The sequence below is a fragment of the Chenopodium album genome, chromosome 8 (assembly GCF_948465745.1).
Source record: "Chenopodium album chromosome 8, dcCheAlbu1.1, whole genome shotgun sequence".
NCBI lineage: Eukaryota > Viridiplantae > Streptophyta > Magnoliopsida > Caryophyllales > Amaranthaceae > Chenopodium > Chenopodium album.
The window spans coordinates 70,604,131-70,627,376 of NC_137841.1; the positions used below are offsets into that span (position 1 = coordinate 70,604,131).

General features: G+C 35.5%; 3 protein-coding genes across 4 annotated transcripts; 1 reads left to right on the forward strand and 2 right to left on the reverse strand.

Moving 5' to 3' along the window:
• Positions 1 to 756: 756 nt before the first annotated feature.
• On the forward strand, positions 757 to 5,423 carry LOC145556477 (peptidyl-prolyl cis-trans isomerase FKBP42-like). 2 transcript variants are annotated; one of them, XM_081618136.1, is made up of 8 exons: positions 757 to 908; positions 1,577 to 1,660; positions 1,819 to 2,001; positions 2,395 to 2,484; positions 3,275 to 3,459; positions 3,570 to 3,692; positions 3,806 to 3,958; positions 4,875 to 5,423. In XM_081618136.1, the coding sequence occupies exons 2-8, from the start codon at positions 1,624 to 1,626 to the stop codon at positions 5,193 to 5,195; spliced, it is 1,092 nt and encodes a 363-aa protein (XP_081474262.1). In that variant the 5' UTR covers positions 757 to 908; positions 1,577 to 1,623; the 3' UTR covers positions 5,196 to 5,423. The 2 variants fall into 2 exon arrangements, with proteins under 2 accessions (XP_081474262.1, XP_081474263.1); XM_081618137.1 differs by having other exon boundaries at positions 822 to 908; positions 1,569 to 1,660.
• A 53-nt stretch (positions 5,424 to 5,476) lies between these two features.
• On the reverse strand, positions 5,477 to 11,350 carry LOC145555450 (RNA/RNP complex-1-interacting phosphatase). The gene is made up of 7 exons (XM_081617190.1): positions 10,995 to 11,350; positions 10,818 to 10,899; positions 9,993 to 10,139; positions 9,224 to 9,941; positions 6,529 to 6,878; positions 6,227 to 6,381; positions 5,477 to 6,098 (listed from the first exon to the last, which is right to left on the reverse strand). Exons 1-7 carry the CDS (start codon positions 11,348 to 11,350, stop codon positions 5,477 to 5,479), a joined length of 2,430 nt encoding a protein of 809 aa, XP_081473316.1.
• LOC145642187 (DNA topoisomerase 2-like) lies at positions 10,691 to 18,826 on the reverse strand. Its single transcript, XM_081693284.1, has 19 exons — positions 18,199 to 18,826; positions 17,115 to 17,419; positions 16,945 to 17,023; positions 16,587 to 16,857; positions 16,292 to 16,494; positions 15,972 to 16,190; positions 15,741 to 15,854; positions 15,519 to 15,638; positions 15,271 to 15,435; positions 14,853 to 15,194; positions 14,606 to 14,739; positions 14,135 to 14,522; positions 13,866 to 14,052; positions 13,739 to 13,788; positions 13,217 to 13,651; positions 12,988 to 13,129; positions 12,846 to 12,895; positions 12,649 to 12,754; positions 10,691 to 12,565 (listed from the first exon to the last, which is right to left on the reverse strand). The coding sequence occupies exons 1-19, from the start codon at positions 18,775 to 18,777 to the stop codon at positions 12,024 to 12,026; spliced, it is 4,431 nt and encodes a 1,476-aa protein (XP_081549410.1). The 5' UTR covers positions 18,778 to 18,826; the 3' UTR covers positions 10,691 to 12,023.
• Between the last annotated feature and the right edge of the window lie 4,420 nt (positions 18,827 to 23,246).

Genomic DNA, 23,246 nt, shown 5'->3' on the forward strand with positions numbered 1-23,246 from the left:
AATTAGATCAATTTTTGACATATACACATAGTAAATAAAATATTAATTACGAAGAATGAAAAAAAAAAAATAGACTTTTTACCTGTCAATGTCTCTAATTGCCATTGTGGAAGTTCATTACTATTGATGCAAAGAGACAGAGAGATGAAAAAGGGAAAAGAAAGGGAGAAGAAAATGTATGGTGTTCTTAAATCATTCTAATTGAGGAAATTTATTGTTAAAGGTTCGAGTTCTTTGGGGAATATGTACATGTGTAATATGTCGATTATATTGGTCAATTTTTTCTTTATTTTTTTTATGTCTTTTCCGTAAATTAATAATAATAATAAGGGTTGCAAAGCTACATATACTCATAACTCATTTAATACTTCAAATAGGTAGTAGTATTAATTCGGAATTTATGAAAAATAATTCATAACTCGAAATTAACAATATATTTCTCATAATTAAGCTAAAAGTCATGCTATCTTAGCCATTTTTATTAAGATTTTATATTCAACTTTTTTTGAGGGAAGCTTTTATATTCAACTAAAATTATCTTCTTTTTTTTTTTTTTTTTTTTTTTTGAGGCAAACTAAAATTATCTAACTTTCAACTAAAATTATCTAACTTTTTTTTTTTTTTTGAGGCAAACTAAAATTATCTAACTTGTTTAGTGTTTTTTTTTTTTTTTTTTTTTTTTTTTTTTTTTTTCATTTGTTCCTCTATTGGAACTTGGAAGACATGATTTAAAGTGCCCAAATAAATAAAAAAAAAATAAAAATAAAGTGATACTCCGTACAAAAACAGTACGAAGTATAATTTTACAAACAATCCCACAAATTAAAATTCCCCATTACATTTATCTGCAAATCAATCTTCTTCGATCTTGGAAAAGGGACTCCTTATCTGCCCCTTCTCCTTTCTGGGTACGTTTCTCAAGTATATTCTACTAATTTCGTTAGTTGCATCTTATTCTGCTGTTGTTACTAATTTCTATTACAGAATTTTGTGTCAAAATCTAGTCTTTATTACTTTGATCTACTGTAATTGAGCTGGGTTGTTACAGTACATAGCTTTCTTGATTAGCTTCTGAAAATTAGGAATTTGGGCAGTAATTTATCTTCCAATCACAGCAACTTCAGATGGGTATGTCTGTGTCCAATTTATGTGTATATGAATTGGGTTTATAAATACAATTCTGGTTGCCTCAAGAAGAATTCTGCAGTAATTGAACTTAATTGACTTTTGTTTTCATTGATTCTCAAATTGTTCCAAATTATTTTTCTAACTTTGTTAAAGAACCTTTTTTTTTAAACTGTAATTGAGCATGGTAATTGGTGAAGCAAATAATTGACTTGGTTAGTTTCAGAAAGTTATGATCTTGGGTATTATTTGATTCACATTCCCCAAATTCAGATGCATATTTATCTGTTTAGTGTATGACTTGTTGCAAACATACAATGAAATGGGTTTGTAATGTTTATAAGATTATAATATTTCAATTCATTATCCAATTCAAATATTTGATCAAGGGTATTATTTGAGTTATAAGGCAATTTGCAACATTCTAACTTGAGCCTGGTCAGGTTAACAGGAAGGTAGTTTATAAGAACCTACTGTGGACTGTGGTTAGTAAGAGAAATGGAGGATGTTGTGGAGCAACAGAATCCATCACTAGGTAAAATACATCCCTTTTAGCCAATTTATGATACATTTTTTCAATGAATTGCCTATCTCTAGAATTGGAAATGAGATTCTATATTCACTCAATCAAATACCGCAAATCATACTCCTATATCCCTTTTAAAAATCTCACATTGCTATACTCCTTTGAAGGTGAAGATGGAGAGAGTGATATAGTAACTGAACAAGCTACCTTTGTCCATGGAGCACCTCATCAAGATGATAATGGCCCCCCAAAAGTAGATGCTGAAATTGAGGTTCTTTATGAGAAAGTTACCAAGCAAATAATCAAAGAAGGTCACGGTGAAAAACCATCCAAATATTCCACATGCTTTAGTAAGTATAATTGGCTTCCATCTTAGTCTCTTAGATTTTCCCCACTGAAAATTCAAATTGTTGCGATTTTTTTACACTTGGTTACTATGGACTATGGATGGGTATAAAAATTATCCTCTCCTTTCACTGCCTTGTTACTATGTGTGTCATATAACTAATTGAAATTTCAGCAACATTGTCTTATACAAAGACATTGTTCTAATCTAGTCAAGTTTATTCATTTTGTTGGCACATTTGCTCTAAGTTGTGATTTTATATATCACTTATTTTCTGGATGGCTAGACTTGCACATTTTAAAAGCAAATTAAGTTGTGTGTTTGTTTAGTAATGAGCTTGGGAAGAGTCTAGATCTGTTTCTAGTTTCAAAATGACTGTTTTTTCCCCTTTTAATAGTGCATTACAGAGCATGGACTGGGAGCACACAACACAAGTTTGAAGACACGTGGCAGGAGCAACGGCCAATAGAGCTAATTCTCGGAAAAGGTAATGCTCAAAATATGCTTTATTCTGTGGTAAGCTTGGTGCCTGATATGCTTGATGCTGGATTTGCCAACTGTGATTCCTTTTGTTTTCTGAGATTGATTTCCATCACACAGATTGAATTTCACAATGTCACTATTGCTCTAGTTGACAGACGCCCATTTCATGTATTTACATATTTTTTATGTAGCTGGGTATAGACATTTCTATATCAGCATATATAGTATCTTTATTTTATTGCAATCAAATGCAAATCAATTTAAGTATGATGAAATACCTTGCTGGGGGTTTATTAAATCAATCTAGGTTACTTTAGGACACCTAGGTAAGTGGCACCAGCTTAATGACTCAAGGGACCTGACTGTCTAACTCTACTAGCTTGTATAGTTGCCTGACTAATCTTTTAGTGTGCTATGCGTTCTAAATTTAATTATCAAGTGGTGATAATTCCTCCCGTCCGAGCTTACAGCTATGCCTAGAAGTACAGATATAGCAGTGGCTCTTCACTACCCTCATCCTGAGTGCATGCATGCCCTTTTGCATGAATTCTGGCTTCTAAATTGATCAAGTTTCAGTGCCTCATATTTTGTCATCATAAAAACTGCTGAAGGATTGTTATGTGAGACTTTTCTTTTGGGTCATTATTATCCTCTTCACTGAAAATATTGAGCTTTTCTGAATTCATTCTAGGTACAAGTTCTGTGTTCATACTTCTTTTCATCAAATTGGCGTTGTTGATAATCTCTTGGACTACTTACTTTGAGACTAAGTTGAATTTTATTTTATTTGACAGAGAAGAAAGAGATGGAAGGTTTAGGAATTGGTATATCAAACATGAAGTCTGGAGAACGTGCCTTGTTACACGTTGGTTGGGAGCTAGGCTATGGAAAAGAAGGAAGCTTCTCCTTTCCAAATATTCCACCCATGGCTGACATTATATATGAAGTTGAACTCATTGGATTTGATGAAACCAAAGAAGTATGTAATCAATCACCTAAATTATATAATGAACTATGTATTGTTAGATCCAAAGCTGGTTGAAAAGATCTACCTTTTCACTATTGAATTAGAATGCATCTGGGATATAGGGTAAACCACGTAGTGACATGACAGTTGAGGAAAGGATTGGCGCTGCAGACCGACGAAGAATGGACGGAAATGCTTTATTTAAGGAGGAGAAACTGGAGGAGGCTATGCAACAGTATGAAATGGTTATTCATTTTTCTAATTTTCACTATTACCATATTATTGTTATGGATTTCTACTTATCTTTATGTTAGGCATCAATCATTCAATCAGTTTCTGCTATGTCTTGATGCCTCAGGCAATAGCATATATGGGAGATGATTTCATGTTCCAGCTTTTTGGAAAGTACCGTGATATGGCTATGGCTGTCAAGAATCCTTGTCATCTCAACATGGCAGCATGTTACATTAAGCTCAAGCAATATGATGATGCCATAGTGCAATGCAGCATTGTGAGTACCTTGTCTCATCAAAGAATGTGGATCTAGCTTGTCTTTTTCTGAAAATTGATGGTATAGTTAGGCCCTGTGCTAAAACAACAAAAAAATATTGTAGTTCTCGTTCTGTTGACATCAAACACAGAAAACATATTAGAATTTTGTACACCTGGTCCATAAAATAGTCTTTTTTGTAATCGGATGGACAAGGCTGCTAAGTGCTAAGGACTGCTAACACCTTCCTCTTTCCTTGAAACCTAGTATCTTGTTTATAAGGCACAAGTCTTTGCAGAGGCACTATGGCCTTTGGTGATGATACTTTTCGGCTGATTTCCTGCTTGCGGGCCATCTTTAATCTATTAAGTGCAGAATTGTTATTATATAAAACATATGCCCTTGATTTTCCCTAGTGTGCAACATCTTTGGGCTTTTTTTACTTAATTCAGTTTTTCAGCACGGGTTGCTTGTTCCCTTGTATGCCAGGGCGTACTAATGTTCTTAGAACCTTTAGCTTGCTTCTTCATGATGGCCTCATCAAACATATTGCAAGTCTGAATTTATAATTTGTTTACATCTGACAATTGATGCAGTATCAACAAGGGAACTTTATGTTTTTCACTCCTAACCTTTATCATGCATTTGCACTAATCTATGATGGAAGTATGGAACTTCCCTTACCTTCAGATGTTGGCCTGGGCTGAGCTTGAAATGTATAAGCTTCATTTCCTTTTTAGAGTTTTGTATGGACCAAAATATTCTTGAAGAATTCATGCATCAATCTCTGTTATGTTGCCATTACTTTTTATTGTTTAGAATATTTAGCTTATTTCGCCGTATTTGCCCAGTACATATTAAACTGCTTCAGAAATATTTTTTCCTTCATAATTTAGGTCTGATGATACTGAATACATACTGGTTGATTTGGTGTCAGGTCCTAGCTGAGGATGAAAATAATGTCAAAGCACTGTACAGACGAGGAAAAGCAAGAGCAGAACTAGGGCAAACAGATGCAGCTAGAGAAGATTTGCTCAAAGCTCGTAAATATGCTCCGGATGACAAAGCAATTGCCAGAGAACTGCGGGTTCTTGCTGAACATGAAAAATCTGTCTATAAGAAGCAGAAGGAGATGTACAAAGGAATGCTTGGACCAAGACCTGAACCCAGGCCAACTAGTTGGCTAGGTCTCTTTTGGCAGTGGCTGATCTCATTATTCTATAAAATTTTCAAGCAGAAAACACAAAAATCTGACTAGTTTATTTATCCTATATAGTGCCCAAAATTGTGATGAGCTAGAGTTAAATAAAATCAAACTGATGTATATACTGTATAACTGTTTTTAGTCAATTAATAAACCATAATATATTGTCCTAATTTCTGAAGCTCATGTCATGTTAATAGGACAGGACTATTGTTAGATTACTACATGGACTAATTTCATATTTGTACAAAAGGTGATGAATGATTCACTTGCATTAGATTACTACAGAGCATTTTTCTGTTTTTTTTTTTACAACGGATAAAAAGACAGAAAAGCTATAACACACTACTATTAAAGCAAATAAAAAGGACAGCAGCTTCGCCTGCAATTAGGTGGGCCCGGTGGACACGTTGCCTGTCCGCCTTGTAAATCTCGCAATGTTGGAATGTGGAGCCTAAACGTCGTATCTGTTGTAGTAGCCAAAGAACACCAATATCCCCCCGGCCATTGCCCCGCAAGAGGGTAACAAGATTATAAGAATCCGTAAAGAGTCGAGCCGAATGAATGTGACGGTCTGAAGCCCATTGGAGGGCATACAAACAAGCTAAGGCTTCTGAATGAAGGGAGGAAGCGCAAAGTCCAAAATTACTCCCGCCAATAATCCTGTCATCAAGCGGATCGACATTATCAACACACCACCCCATACCTGCATGCCGAGTGTCCTTATACCATGCGCCGTCAATCTGAATCTGAACGAAGATAGAGCCTGATCGAGAAACCCCTAACTGGGCCATATGAAACCCTGGCGGGGGCAAACCCTCTTGAATAGTAGGAGGCGGGGGGACTGTCGTAGTAGTATCCGTATCCAGTAAGAGAGTATGAGATTGCAGGATGTGCGAAACGTGCAACCCCACAGGTTGTGTAACCGGCATATCAGGATTGAAAACCCATGTATTCCTGAATAACCACAGAGCCCAAAGAGTGCCAACGAAGGTACTAATGTTGGAACTTGAAATTCCATCCTGACTAATGAAAAGTCGGATATAATATTGAATCCAATCTGAAATAGAAAGGCATCCATGAACTTGTGAGTGGATGTCCAAACATCCACCCCTCCAAGCTGCTCTTGCAATTCTGCATTCCCTAAACAGATGGTTGAAATCCTCAATCGGTGCACCACAAAGGTCACAAGACAAATCTTGTATTGGAACCCCCCGACGATGAAGTTCCGATCTAACCGCTAAGCCATTATGAAGTAACTTCCATAAAAAAAGTTTCCATTTTGGTTGTAAGGGAAGGGACCATAGGGTTTTCCAGAAGGGGTCAGCCGGTTGAGTAGACAGTTGTTGTAGTAACATTGCATATCCCGTCTTGACCGAATATTTACCCGAGACAGTGGACGACCAGTAGCTTCATCCACATTAGGAGCTTCCATAGAAAGAATTGTAGAGGCGTCCGGGGCCTGAATATACTGATGAACTTTATCAACATCCCAGGATAGAGTGTGGGGATGAATAAAGAAATTTACCGTCAAGTCGTGTGTAGTGTGTAGGAGGATTCCTGGTTTGAACTCAGGAATAGTACCATTGACCCAATTTGAATGCCGTGCAAGAATGTTTTTGCCATTCCCAACCTTCCAGCTGCAGCCGTTGGAAAGTAGGGCATCAGCATGAAGGAGACCTCTTAGGCCGTAGGAACTCCATCCCGAAAAGCGATGGGCAGGAAACGGGGCAGAAGCTAAGAAGTGAGCACGGGCAGTATAAAGTCGGTGTAGGGAATAATTTCAAGCCTTAAAAATCCCACTAGCTCGAACCCCACTGTGATCATACACTAAAGTACGGTGGCGTCCAAAAGGGAAGAAGATAGAGCAAAAGAGTCGCCAACAAGTTTTTAAGGAACTTGTAAACCGTTCACGAGGTGAAGGTTACACCCCTTAACGATCCAAGAGATCGTCAACTCCATAAGGTCATGAACTAGATAAGGGTCCGGGGATGAAGGTACAAATCCAACCTAAAAGAGATTGAACCTGCCCTAATAATGGCCTCTACTTTATTCTGCTCGTATTCATGTGCGCTTTCTGACTAACATACAATCAATAGGATTAACCTTAAACCTGTTTAATCTATGTTGGTTGAATTTAATGCACAAATAAACTATTATTGGCGATCACTTGAATTATAATCACATTAACCCTAACAAGATTATTAATTATCTTATTAAGCGTGATTACAAGTACCAAATTCCCTTTAACATGCATAAAAGGTGTGATCAAGCAATAAATAATAAGCATCAAGCAACATAATAATGAATATCATCATCATAAAAATAAATTATAATTGAAATAATCATGATAATAATCATAAAAGAAAATAATCATCATATTAATAATAATTGAAATAATTATCATAAATAAAATAATCATCAAAATAATAGTATTCATAATCATTATAACAATTATAATTATAATCATATTCATGTTAATATTAAAGCATAATAATAATAGCAAGATCCTAGGCATGATACTAACAAGATTAATAACAAACCCTAGCATGTCACTAAGCAATAAAAATCAAAGCTTTAGCCCTAACATGATACTAACAATCATAAATATTAGGAAAAGAATAGGAAGCATCATAACAATCATATTTGATATTAAAAATACCCTAGACATGATACTAGGAATATCATAACAACAATGTAAACATGATTTCTACATCATAAATCAATTAATCAATTAAAGTACTTACTCGGATGCCTCGTACCTCTTTCTAATAACAAAATACACACGTTAGTAACTTCAAAGAAAATAATAAACAAATAATTAAATTAAATAATTGAAAGAGAGATTTGGGACCAAACCCTCAGAAATTAAACTTTTCACGTCTAGAGCGAAGGCAACTTCGAATATGGCTAAGTGTTTCTAGATCTAATGAATGCGGAATTTTGTATTTGAGAAAAGGCTAGTTTAGAAAAGAGAGAGAGAGAGAATAATCAAGAAAATCTTGATTAGAGTTGGTTATTGAAAAAGGGGAGATATGACCTCTATTTATAAGAAAAAAAGAGGGTCGAAGAATTAAGAAAAACATCCAAATTCGAATCGAAATAAAACTCGTAGACAACAGTTTTTGCGGATTTTGTTTTTATCATATCTTTTGATCCAGGAATCGGAATAAGATGAATAAGATGTCGTTGGAAAGATCTTGAAGCCTACTTTCTAACCCAATTGGAATCAGATTAAAATATGTTGTAGAATAAAAGATATGAACGAAATAGTCAGATGGTGTCAGTTTTGGATAGAGTTTGATATCTTATTTTTATCTTTTCCGTTATAGCTCGGAATTATTATTATAATATATCATTGGAAAGATAATTTCAAGATCTATCCAACCATATAAAATTTGGATAAAAAATATGAGGCACGAAAATAATATCTGACTGTCTTTGAACATGTTTAAATCCGAATAGGACTTTAAAAAAGGAAAGTTTTATAAAAAAGGAAAGTTTATATTTAAATCAAATTCCTTAATCTTATCTTTTCAAAAAAGGATAATTAAGATATTTTAGAAACTTATAAAAGATTCTAATCAATCCTAATTAGTTTAGGAATAGGATTAAACCTTTGGACCCTCCTCATGATCATTGGGTCGTAGGTAAAATCCGGTTTGGGCCCAGTTTAGTATTTTGGCCATAACTTCTTCATTATTCATCGGAATTGGGCTTATAATATATTGTTGGAAAGGTCTTTTCAAGCCCCATCCAACTACATCATTATTGGACCCTTATCATGGACCAAACTAAACTGGAATGGACGTTTTCATAAAATAGAGTGGGTTTTCGAAAACAGAGAGAAGAGAAAAGAAATAAAACTTTCCGCAACACTAAACCTTTCCACACTTTCGTTTCATTCGATTATGATTCGACGTGAAAGGCACTCATCACCGGGTTTGGTTTTGGGGAGACACAAATGGGTGTCTACAGTCGGGAAACAAGAAGTTGGGGGTTGTTAACAATTCTCCAGACCTGCTTCATAAGAAAAGCTTTATTTAAAGTTGAAATGCAGCGAATACCCAACCCCCCCATACCACGAGGGAGGTGCATCTTATCTTTGCCAACCCAGTGCATACCCTGACTCCCCGAGTGATACCTGAAGAATTTTAACAGAAGACCGTCAATTTTCCCCGCAACAGAAAGAGGAATCTCAAAGCAGGAAAGAATGTGAGAAGCCATAGCAACCAGGATGGAGTTAATGAATATTAACTTTTGCGGTTGAGAGAGACGGACAGCATTGAGCGTCGTAATCCGGGCAACAATCTTATCGACCAAAAATTGGAAACAATCCCTCTTCTTTCCAATGAAATCAATAGGGGACCCTAGATGATGGTCAAGCACCTGAACAACTGTCATTCTGAAAATAGTTTTAAGTTCATCCTGCACCAGTGGAGGAGAGTTAGGACTAAACTTGATCAACGACTTGTTGAGATTAAGCTCTTGTCCCGAGATTTTAGAGAAGCGCTGTATGATCTGGAGGATATGAGTGCACGAAGAAGAGGTGGCCTTGAAGAAAACCATTGCATCATCAGCGAAAAATAAATGAGAAATAACCGGACTATTCCTGGAGATTTTAATCCCCTGAAAATAGTTCAGATCCTGGCCCAAGTGAAGCATTCTGGAAAGAATGTCCATGCAAAAGATGAAGAGATAAGGCGATAAAGGATCTCCTTGACGAAGACCACAATGAGGCCGAAATGATTCAGAAGTATTGCCATTGATGAGAGATTTGTAGGATACTGTCGAGATACACTGATGAACCATGTGAAGCCATCGAGCAGGGAACCCATAGGCTTAAAGAACCTGTAGGAGGAAAGTCCAGTGAACTCTGTCATATGCCTTACTCATATCAATTTTTAGCGCAGCGAGCCAAGAGGAACCCGTTTTAGCAGAGTTAACCTTCTCCAACAGTTCATGAGACATTAAGATGTTATCTGACATAAGTCGTCCCTGAACAAAGGCGTGTTGAGAATCAGAAATGAGACCAGGTAAATAAGGATGTATCCGAGCAACTAAGCACTTAGAAGCACATTTGTAGATCGTATTGCAGAGGCTAATAGGACGGAGGTAAGTAACCTCTGTAGGAGAGGCAATCTTAGGAATCATGACAAGGAGGGATTGATTCCATTCCTTAAGAAGGAAACCCGTACGAAAAAAACTTTGAACGGCCGCAACAACCGAATCCCCAACCGTATGCCAATGAAGCTTAAAAAATTCCGCGGTAACATACAGAGCATTTTTCGATACAATAAGTAATTTGATTTCAGTTTTGGGTCGTATTTGAGTTAATCTGTAGTTCGTATATCATGATGAACCAAACAATATTTGTCACAAAAAACTTCAGGTTAGGTCGTGTTGATTCGATTTAAGTAAAAGTACTTAATGTAAATTTGGATTTGGGTTAATTTCGCCCTTGTACAAGCCTGCAGCTCATTTACCAACATTTGATCACTATGAGTTTGATCCCTTTTAGGCATCAAGCAACCTTGTAAGATGTAAAATCACACAAACAGACATTATTCATTTAATGGGTTGTTGTATCAAATACACTTGACGATAAATGATGAGATTTGCTGATGTATAAACTACAATGGACTTCTCAATCACAAATTAAGTTCTATCCTGAACCAAATTGACTTCAGGGTGAACAGGGAAGTATGCACCATCTATAAGCTCCTTGTTATTGACAACAATCGCGCTTAAACTTAAACTAATGGCAGTTTACAAGATGTGTACACTATTATTACAAATCATATAACTAATCACACAATAAAACAACAAAGAATCAAACTTCCGTTATATTACCAAGGGTGATTAAGCATGGACATCCAAGCACAATATGCACAAACAATCTTCTGAGATATATACACATAAACACCAAAAGAGAAGCTCATCAACAGCACATCTTTCAAGTCCCCCTTTTGTTTTGGACTTAAAGTTTCCTTCAATCGTTTACCCAACTTGGACACTCCACTTATAACTGGCAGTGTCATCAATGGCTTCTCTCCCCTCTCTTTCTTCGCGCTCGAATCTTCCTCTCCTGCAGGCTTGCTGCTTTGGCAAGAGAAGGAGATCAAAGTTTTGGGGATGCTTATCATTTTATGCTCTTTGATTTCTTGGTTTTTGCCAAGGAGGCAGTAGCTCATGGAAATTGCAGCCATTTAGTAAAAAGGGAGGAAATATTAAAACTTTTTTTAATAGAATTTTGTAGCTCAACTGTTTTTAAGTTTTTGTAGTTTTCTTCAATTTGAGAAGATTGATACAGTCACCTTCAAGCAAAGGAGAAAAATATCTTATATGAGCACCACATAAAATATATGGATAAGGAAGTAAAAATTTGGCCCCATAAAAAGATGGTTCAAAAAAATAAAAATTTGTAAGCATGTTACAAATTCTAACCTTTAAAACAGCCTCAAAAAGGCAGGAAGTAGCTAATTCCCTGGGGCAAAAAACATTTTTACTACACCCGTTTCAAATTATTTACGACGGTTAAACATTTAGTGTGAGTAGAAAATATCTAATTTAGAAATAATTTGAAACGGAAGTAATAGTAATTGGGCTAAAAAAACACTTACAAATTGTACATAAAAACACACTTACAAAATGGATCAAACGGGTTCGGGTTAATTTGCTTCATGCCGAAATTGCCATCTTTCAATATGTACAACTGTGTATTCTTGCATACAACAAGTTGTACAACAGCTTTTAGGCACAACTAAAGTTAAATTTGTTCACCATAACATCATTTGTTTTGTTTGACAAGCAGTCACACAAGACTAAAGTTAAATTTGCATACAATTAGAATACTACCATATTTTCCTGTGGATGTATTGCCTATTCAGATTCAGAATCATCATCATCCTCTGCATCAGAAAAATTGTCAGACGCAGGGTGCTTAGAGTCATCACTGTCAGAGTCGCTCAGAACATATGTCATCTGCTTCCTGTTTGCTCGTTGTGGTCTAGACCTTGCCGGCATGGCTTCATTAATACTATCCAAAGAAAAAACTGAGATGTCATCACTCGCTTTACTACTGCCTGACTCTCCTCCGTTCAAAACTGACCCACTTTTTTTGTTGAAGGGAGAAGGCCTCATCCTCCTGACCTTCTGCTCAGGAGATGCATCCATTGTATCTGAAGCCTTGAAGGTATCAGTTATCAACTTTTGCCCTGCTTGAGATTTCTTACTGACAGGACCCCTCTTCTTTGTAACAGCAGCTTGCTTGGGTTCCTTGCGGTTAGCAGCTCTACCCCTTCCTTTCTGTGCTGGTTTTGTAATTTCAAGGTCAACGTCATCATCGTTGTCTGATATTTCTTCAACTGCAGCAAATTGCTTCTTGGCATCAGCCTTTTTTGGGGCATCATCAGTTTCCATTTCTGATCAAAACAAGAAAACTAATTACTACTAACAACAGATGAATGCATTTAGTAACATTCGGAAGTGTAAAATGAGAAGTTACCTGCAGATTTTTCTGGAGAAGAATCCAAGCAAGAGGCAGCCATCCGTTGGCTTAGAGCAGGAATGTCGTCCTCTTCTTCCTCAGCTACAACAGTTGGCTTGGGTTGCTAAAAACATAGCTAAGTTAGCTTCTTACAAACCCAAGTTGTAAGGTGTGAGTCTTATGTAGAACTATATAAGTAAATAGAGATCACCTACCTTCTTAGCTGGAGCCTTGCCTTTTTCCTTTACTTGCCCTGGCTGATATTCTAAGTAACAAAAGAAAGGTGGTCAAGAAAGGAACAAAAAAATTTGCTGCAGTTGATGATTGTAAGTGGAAAACATTAGTAGATGATTCAACCTGAATCTAAATCGGAGTCCCTGACAGTTTTGGCTTTGCCCGCATTCCTTTTTTGCTTACGTGCCTTGTTCAGTTTTTGGGCAGAAGCTTTCACTTTATCCAGGGCATCTTTGGCCTCCTCCTCCTCTCTTATTTCCTTCTCCTGCAAAAACAAACAAATAATATTAGAACTATTTAGTCATTGACTGTAACACTATATTTACAGTTAAATTCAGTGGCTAACACTTACAAGAAGAGCTTTCTCAAGAGCATCAAGGTCCCTTAACCACAAAGACCTTTCAGTTTCCTTGTTCAACAGTTCAATTTTCTCTTCGACTTTTCCCTTATTGTCACAAAGCTCCTGCACTTTCTCATAAGTCAAGTTTCCTATTGTCATGGACAGCAGATAATCATAATCGCTCAAATGGTCAGCAGCAGACGTAGTATTCTCAGCGCTGACTTCCTGATCCTCTGTCTCATCGTTATTGTCAGTGGCACCTACAACAACCGACTCAACAGATTTATTCTTGGGGATAGGATCAAACCCTTTCTGCCGCAATTCATTGACCAATTCCGCCTTCTTCCTCTTGCACACCACAATATCATCTTCTACTACAGCCAAGATAAACCTAACTTGGTTTGATAGCCTCATCAACTCAGCATGGTATATCTCCAAGATTTTTTCCTGCCATGGTTTTCATTGAACTAATATGAGTTGCATAGTTAAGAAAGTATGTGAATCAGATCACGTGTTTCATGCTTTAAGACTTACCTTTCTTTTACTATAATATACAAACCTCATCGGATAGAACTTCTCAAGAACTGCACAAGAAATGTCATTACAAATGAGTAACCACTTAAAACCACATGCACCCCTCAGGAAAAGTTTAAAGACGTACTCTTTTCAGGGGATTCATATTTAACGATCTTATTTTCCTCATCAAAGAGGTGCATGTTATTAGTGCTGAGGGTATTTGTGAGCTTAAACTTCTTCAACAAGCCCTCCTCCTTGGCAAGATTATAATTCTTCCTTGTTAATACAACCTTAAATTCTACAGTGTCATTAGTACTGCGGTCCACAAAGTCCTGCAGGCAACAATAAAACAAAATTAGTTTAAACCAATCTCTTTGTGAGCCACTTAGGTAAGTAAAATGAATGTTAAATCACCTTGATAAATGGCTCCTTGCCCTTCTCCACTTCCTTGGCAAGGGACGCCAAAAATTCCTTATAATCTTGGGTCCACTTCCGAATTGGCAACTCAGTGATTAAAAGAGTTACGTCATCATTACTGTCATCATCACTGCTGCTTTCATTAACTACCTCAATAATTCCAGTAACAGTGTAGGTGATTCCAGTGTCTTTCCTTGCAGTTTTTTGGATAGTTCCTTTAAAATTATTGTACCAAGGATCCATAGGCACCAAAGGCTCATCGTTTAGCAAACGCCTGATGTTTGCAATGATGTCTCTAGGATTATAATTGGGTATAAATGTACTCCAACCCGTTCCAATACCTTCAGATCCATTGACAAGAACTGTTGGTATTATTGGCATGTACCTGAAACACAAGGTCAAATTAGCTTCATCTAAACCACGTCAACTCTTGAGTCATCACCTTTCCACACTAGAAGGATAACTCACCATTGAGGTTCAATGGTCAAGCCATCATCTTTTAAGTAGTTGAGTAACATATCGTCATCCTTGGGAAACAGGAATCTTGTGATTTCAGTAAGCTTTGTGTGTATATACCTGGGGCTGGCAGCATCTTTTCCACCCTGTGAAATAGCAAAATAAAACGAGGGGGGGTCAGCATGACAACTGAACTCATCGTAATCTGATTAATTCAAAGAAATCAATAGTACACAAATTTCTTCTAAGCCAAACATACCATGTTACGCGTTCCGAACTGTCCATGGGGCATTAAAAGATTGATGTTATTGGATCCAACGAAATTCTGTGCCATGCCCACAATTGTGCTTTGTATACTCGCCTCACCATGATGATAAGATGATTTCTCAGATACGTAACCACTGAACTGAGCAACTTTTGCCTGACTGATCAAGTTTTTCTTAAATGCAGCAAAAAGGACTTTCCTCTGTGTTGGCTTCAGCCCATCAACCATGGATGGAATGGATCTTTGAAGGTCTGCTCTGGAAAACAGTTTCAGTTCCTTGTGGACAAAATCACTGTACTTGATTATTTCTTCGTTATGATCAAGGAAATTTCCAACCTGCATCACAACAAATATCAGAAACTACAACCAGCCATTTAAAAAGGTACTCAACAAATTTTGAATAAGTTCAGACCTCGTCTTCCCGAAGCCAATCCTTCCTGGCTTCAATCTTCTTCTTACTAAAGGCCAGCTCAATCGCATTGCCATCATTGTCATTTTCCCAGCAGAAAATCTTTTTGTGCCTCTCGAGATTTGAAAAGTACTCCTTTCCTTCGTTTGCATCACTTGTTCCCAACCCCTGTGTCAAAAACCCTTAAATCAAGAAACTCACAAACCAAATTCAAATAATTATACATTGTGGGTTGGTCTACACAAGCACACCTTATAGTACTTAATGGTCCAACTTTTCAAATTTCTTCCCATGCTTCTGATCCATTCTTCATACTCAGGCATGGTATAGAAAGCAAGAACCTCTTTATTTTTCCCTTGTCCTTTAATTGCCTGCATTGCAAAAGGAAAAGCTATTAGGGTTCCAGATACCCTTCAATGAACTGCATAGCACATAGGGATAAAGAAAAGAGTAGATATACAATTGTTGCAGACCTTCACTATAGGGGTAATAAACTCTTGCATGAAGGAAGGATTCTTCAGCAATGGAGGCCAGAATGTATGAATAAAGTTAATTATAAGCCCCTTGATGTGTGAACCATCATGATCCTGTGAGAGAAAACAAATCAAACTTGATGCACTGATTGATAACTTAATTATACATTTAGGCAGAAAATGAAACACAAATAACTAAAATTGTATTGAGAAATCGAAAATATTTCCAACCTGATCAGCCATGATCATTAGATGTCCATATCGCAATGACTTTATACTGTTATCCTTGTCATACTTTTCTCCCTGCTTGAGCCCAAGAATCTTTTTAAGATTATTGATCTCCGCATTTTCTGTAATCTGCTTAGCACTTGCTTCCCTTACATTTAGCAATTTTCCTCGCAGAGGAAACACACCATAATAGTCTCGCTTAACAACAGAGAGCCCAGACATCTATTTGAAGTTGTTTCAATTGCGAAGAAATTAGAATATCATCAATAAAAACACAAGCTGTAGTGTTTAATTGAAAATATAATTCAAGCTAAATAACTTACAGCAAGTGCTTTTGCTGAGTCTCCTTCAGTGAGAATCAAAGTGCACAAGTGAGACTCTTTACCTCCGGCCTCATTGGCATCTTCTAGTTTAGGGACATCAAGTATCCTTCTAGTCTTGGACCCATCAGTTTTCTTTAGTTCCTTGGACTGCTTGAGATCAGCCCATTCAAGGAGGTTATCCACCACACCAGAAGTTTCCACCACTGAAAACAAGTTATGTCAGAAAATACCAACATCAGAAAATAAGGCCTTGTTCAGAGAAGAAATATAGTGATCAATTCACAAGGCTACAAACCTTTCTTCAAGAACTTATCTGACAATTCACAAATAGTACCAAAACTGTTTGTGCGAGTTGTTAGGGTTTCCTTTGTCTGAGAATCAAATGCAGGATTGTCAATAAGAGCATTGACAAACACCCACAAATGGTTCTTCACAATATGTGGCTTGAGGTTTGCACCTTTCTTCTTCTTCTTAACAGCATCAATCACACATTTGGTTATCTGGCCAGTTATGTAATCGACATGAGTCCCACCTTTGATCGTGTTTATGTTGTTGACAAAGCTGACCTGGTTAACAAAATGCATAGGTTAGCCAACTGTGTACTTAAACTAAGAAAGGCATCAACTCCAATGGTCATAGAAATTGTTTGTCACCTGTTGAAATTGCCCGTCACTGCGACTGACAGAGATCTGCCACCTTGGATTCATATCTTCTTTAGTGTTATTGTCAATCCTGTTAACTAAAACAAGTCAGCTTCAAAGAAGATAACTCCCACCTTCAACAACTAGAGCAAATCAATTACAAGGCAAGTTTTTATGCCCACCTGGGTAGTTCAACTCCTCTGGCATTGTTAGCAGAGTTCAGATACAGCTGAGCATAATCGTGAAACGTCTTCACCTGGACCTCGTTTCCATTCAAAAACACTCTTACTTTCTTCCCAGGACACGCGGCCAGGCATCCCGCCAAGTCCACAACTCTTTTCTTCATCAAGGCCACCACATCATCTTCTAGATGGGTCATCTGGAACTTGGACAAGTCTGGCCTAAATGTCACTTTTGTCCAATTCTCAGTAGCCTTACACTTCTGAATCACAGGAACTCCCTTTTCAGACATATTGTTGCCAAACACCTTCACATCAACAAAACAGGTTGAAATTTAGTTAATAACCAAATCAAATTAGTCATTGTTAACATTATAGCAAATATCTAATGCCTCCTCTTCAACTCTATTCATATTATCACCTATAACTAAACGAGGCGACTAATTACCACCAGAATCACACGAATGCTCGTATTTAATTGCAAAAACATTGTGTCACTAAAGTATAAGTTTGACTACTGATCAAGGTTGCTACAAGTCTAGTAATCCAAGTATCGTAAATTCGTAAACCAAATTCGATACATAGATTACGAATCATACCCCTAATGTGCAGTAATCCTACTTTATCAGGCCTAAAATTAAAACATTATGGAGAAGACATAGAAGTATAAAGTCATACGAAGAACATTCGAAAACATAATGTAATGAAGTTGGCTCACTTTTCTATAGCATAACAAATTAACATCAATTAGAACCTAACTAATTTGTGTATCAACAAATACAACAATCAATTTCAGTATTCAATCTTCGAACACAAAAACGATTAACCTGAATAACAACAATTGACCTAATTATGTAATTATTCAAATTAGATCTAGCTCAAAAACAACAACAAGTAACCTAATTATTAATAATCCGGATCATAAAAAACAAACAATCAATCAATTAATTAGCAACCAGAAACCCTAAATTCAGCAATTCAACAAACAATCAACCAAAACCCTAAAAATTACAATCAACAAAATCATAAATCACACAGATTACAACAATCAAGAGCTAATGAAAACCGATAGAAATTAAAATTATACCTGTTTATACTTCAATTGACGCTTTCCATCAGCAGTTTCAATGATAAACTCAGTAGAAAAAATATTCGTAAGCTTAGCACCATACCCGTTTCTACCACCAGTAGTCTTCTTCTCATTATCATTATAATTACTACTAGTTAACAAATGCCCAAAAATCAATTCAGGAACATAAACACCTTCTTCCTTATGCATTTCAATCGGAATCCCATCTCCAGTATTATAAACACTAATCAAATTCTCTTCCTTGTCAATCACAACTTCAACTCGATCCATCTTCGGATCTCTCTGCTTGTTATCAGCAGCATTAACGAGGATTTCGTCGAAGATTTTGTAGAGCCCAGGAACATAGCTGACGCTTTGGTAGACCATTTGACCATCTGGGTTGTAAATCCAGAGAGATTGTTCGTGTTTTTCGATGGATCCGACGTAAGTGTCGGGTCGAAGGAGGATGTGTTCGAGCTGGGTTTTTTTCTGGTACATTTCTTCGATGGTTTTTCCGGTGGTCGGAAGAGGGTCGGAATCCATGGGTTGGATGTTGACGGTGGTGCTGGTTTGAAGGGGTTGCTTTTTTGGAGGCATTTTTGGAATGGAGGAGAGAGAAAGTAGAGAGAGAGAGACACAGAGATGGTGTCTGAGAAAATGGGGGTGAGAATGAAAGAGGGGAAAGAAAGAGGAAGAGGGGTATTTGAAGAAGAAAGGGTTTAACGGTCGATAGAATTTGAATTTGAAATTTGAAAAATGGGCGGGATTTTGGAAAGTTTGTTTGAATTGAACTGACAAATACGCTGACACGCATTTTAAAACACTCACGCTCTCTTTCTATCCAAGATTCCAAGCTTGGAAAGGAAGAAGATGAGTGATTGGTGGAGTGTATCGTTTTGTTATGTTGAGAGTTGAAACGTGTCGTTTTAGGCTGGTTTTGTTTTATGGGTTTTGTAATGGGCTTGGATATAACTTGCGTGTTGCATCATTTTAAACTGGGCTTGAATGTTTTACAAGAAAAAACTATATTGGGTTCATCATCGAATAATTTAGCCTTTTTTTATATTTTTTTAGGGATTCGAATATTTTAGCTTAGAAATTGTAAGGTTCATTAATTTGAACTAGTCTTCTAGCCCGTGCAATGCACGCACGGATTGTTTATAGAAAGTTGTATTGAAATTTAAAAGGTAATGATCAAGGAAATACCAATAAATCATTATTGGGTGTAATGTGTAATCTAAAATATAGTTAAAGAAATTAGTTTTTTAGGGCTCTAATTCAGAATGAGGCTTTAAAAAAAAAGGTGAAAGGACTAAAATTAAAGAGAGAAAAGGAAAATGTTGAATTGAATAGGGGAGATGAATATGAAGCGTGTATGAGAGAGATGAAAATATAAGTTTAATGAAATAATTAAGATAGTGTAATAAAAAAAAAATTAATATATATATATATATATATATATATATATATATATATATATATATATATATATATATATATATATATATATATAAGAAGACATGAGGCACTTCTAGTGTAAAAGAAGCTAGAAAAGTGTAATAGGATGGAGACATGTGTATTTTTCGGTTAGAGTTTTTAAATACTAAGTATAGAAGTATAGATTTGATGTATAATAATCTCATACTCCCTCCGTATTTTTTTAAGTGTTACACTTTGACCGGCACATAGTTTTAGACAATTTAATTGACTTAAATAAAATAAGAGGTAAGCAGGTAGTTGGAATATTAAAATATTGTAAAAGAAATATAATGGGGTTAATAATTTATTGAAAAGTAATGAATGTGAGAGTGCTTTCCCTTAATATTGTTGGGAAAATTAACAATTCCACAAATACAGCTACTTTTTATAATATTCCCAATTTACCGTCCACATCAACAACTTAGTTAATTTTTTTTTTTTTTTTTTTAATTTCTTTGTATGAAACCGCTATCTCAAGTAGCGGTTTGTATGGGAAAACCGCTACTTGAGATAGCGGTTTCCCACCTATTATATTTTTTTCATTCTGACTTCTTTTTCTTTCTCTAATTATGTCGTTATAACCAAGGAGAACCATTGCCATTATCCCCTATCAAACTACTCTCATTCAATCTTCAAATTTTATTTTCAATTTCACATCATCTACAAATTAAATCAAGTTTGTGGGTGGATTTTTTGGGCATGGATAATTAAAGCTTCCTGGGTAAAAACATCTCACTGACAATGTGGAGGTACGAAACACTAAAATTGGTGGTGGGACGATTTTGAGCGAGTTAGGCGGTGGATGGAGGTGGTCTAACACCTTGGTGCGGCGAGGTTGTCGGGTTTTAGCACTGAGAAGCTAAGATCTAACACCAATTGGTCGAACAACTTCTCAGCTCTCTCTCATGTTCATCCCCTTCTCTCTGTTGTTCTTCCCCTTCTCTCTCTAAATTCAGATTACTTTTTTTTTTCACTAATTAAATTAAGATTTGATTTTGTTTTTCATTTTTTGTGTTTGATTTGGAGGTGTTTAAGTAATTTTGCCTCAATTTCATTTTCTTCATATTGTTCGTTACCTTAGAATTTTTATAAAGGTAATGAATCATTGAAGATGGATTACAATATTATTCTTCATGTACTCATTTTCTAAAAATTACTTTGTAATTAATTTTTCTTCATATACATTGAACACCGCCACTTGAGTTGGCGGTTTTTGCATAATTGAAAACCGTCAATTCAAGTGGCGGTTTTGGATTAATCTTTTTTAAAAAATATATAAAATTATACTAAATAGTGACGTGGACAGTAGATTGGGAAATAGTAAAATTATAGTTGTATTTATGGAATTGCTAATAGTTGGAACATTATTATGGGAAAGCACTCTGAATGTGAGAGGAAAGATATAATAAAAAAAAATAGTAGTGGATTTGGGTATGGACCATGAGATGGGAGAGATATAATATCTTAATGTAGTTTTTTGCCAAAAAAGGAAGTGTAACACTTATTTAAACACGGAGGAAGTATTATTATTAAGGGCATAGATTCTAAATTTTATACTTAGGAACTGTTCACTTCAGCTTAATTTCAATTCAATTCAGCTCAGCTCCAATCAGTTAAGCTCCTAATTTTCCTCTCTCATAAGATATTTATTTCAACTCAGTTTAGCTCCAATCAGTTCAATTCATTTCAGTTCAATTCATCTTAGTAAATGTGAACATGCCTTTACTAGTCTCAAAATTTTTTATTTATTTATTTATTTATTTTATTTTATTTTTAATAATGTTGGAATGGTTCCACATCTCATTGATTGGATGAATTGTGAATGTAAAAGGTGGTGAGGTGGGAACGGGATTTTATGGAGATAGGGTAGAGTTAGGGCATGTTTGTTCATAATTTCAGTTTAGTTCAATTCATTTTTTAATTTCATTCTCTCATAAATAATTCATTGCAGCTCATTTCAGTCCAATTCAGTTCATCTCCAATCAATTCAATTTAGTTGTTTTTAATAAATTGAAACAAGCCCTTGGAAGTTTAAAACACTCTTCTGTTATGAGGTTTCACAACTAAAAGTCTAAACAATATATTACTTTGTAATTGGCTGGAATTGAATCTGGAGCCATTTCTACTCATTCAAAAGGTCAAATCAAATGACCCTTTTAGGGACGTAGATTCAAGAATATAGTATGGTGTGGATAACTTTTTTGGTAGAAGTCAGAAAAATACTTGTAATAAATTACTTCATCCTTTCGTAACAATTGCAATATTTCCTTTTACATTCGTTTCATAATTATTGCAACAATTCTTTATTTGGTAAGGACTCGCTATTTCTCTCCTCTACCAATCTCACCAACACTACTTTTTATATTATTATCTCTGTAATTAATAATTAAATATATCCCCACTAACTATACTTTATATTATAAATTTCACCTTTTGATTCCCACACTATAAATTTCTTAAAACTTTGTGCAACAACGAAACAAAAGGAGTAATATATGCACAATTAAATGTATATATATGCGGAATATAAGGACTCAGTCATTCACATAACATAAAACTTGAAGTGAAAGTGTTAGAAGAAAAGAGTGAATGAATCTACATCGCATAGGATGAGTGGAAAAAACTTTCGTCTCAACTAAAAGAATATTTTATTGTGAACATTTTGAAAAGAAATAAGAGGATTATAAGTGAACAAATTTATTTTAAAAATGTACATTTTTTTTAAAGATTTTTAAAAATGCACTTTAAAGATGATAGGAATTTTTATTAAAAAAAAAAATGAAAAACCTCCCTATGACATTATACCTTTCACCTCTCTTCATTAACTCAAACATCGAATATTAGGTATATTTCCTTTATCTTTCTTTGGCTTCCCTTTTCATCTATGTTGTTACTAAATTTAAACTAAACTAAGCGTAAGTGGTTTAGTATTTCTTATTTTGCTTCTTGACTGATTTCAAGTAGCAATGGGATAAAAATAGGAAATTGATGAGTGGAACGAAAAAAAAAAAATCGTATTTCCTTTGTTTAGTAATATATGCACACCTTTTTTATTCCTTCCCAATATACCACCCTTTATAGCTATAAGATTTGTGCGATAAGAGAAGTTTTTTTTATTTTTTATTTTTTTATTTTATTTATTTATTTATTTTTTTTATCACTATCATTGTCCAATTGGATATCCGTCACTCAAAATATTCCTATATGATTAAATGTCCATGTATCTTAATCAAATCAAAGTTTACACCCATTTATCACAATTAACAACCATTATACTAACATTACAAATGGTCTCTCACTCTCTTATTGAAACCTAGAGTATGCGAATAATAAAGTCTATTGAGTGATTACTCCACAGTGTTTGCATGTGTTGTGATTTCAATCCATATAAGTAAAGATGAAATTCCCTCTAACTTTTGCTCTATAGTCATGACAACTTAGAGCAAAAACATAGTAAGAGTTAAACATATACTCGAATTTTTAAGGAGTATAATACTAGTACATTTTTAAAAAGATTAGCTACCGCGAATTTTATTACGGAAATATCAATTGCTCCCTCTATTTTATTTCCACCAATGGATTTTAAA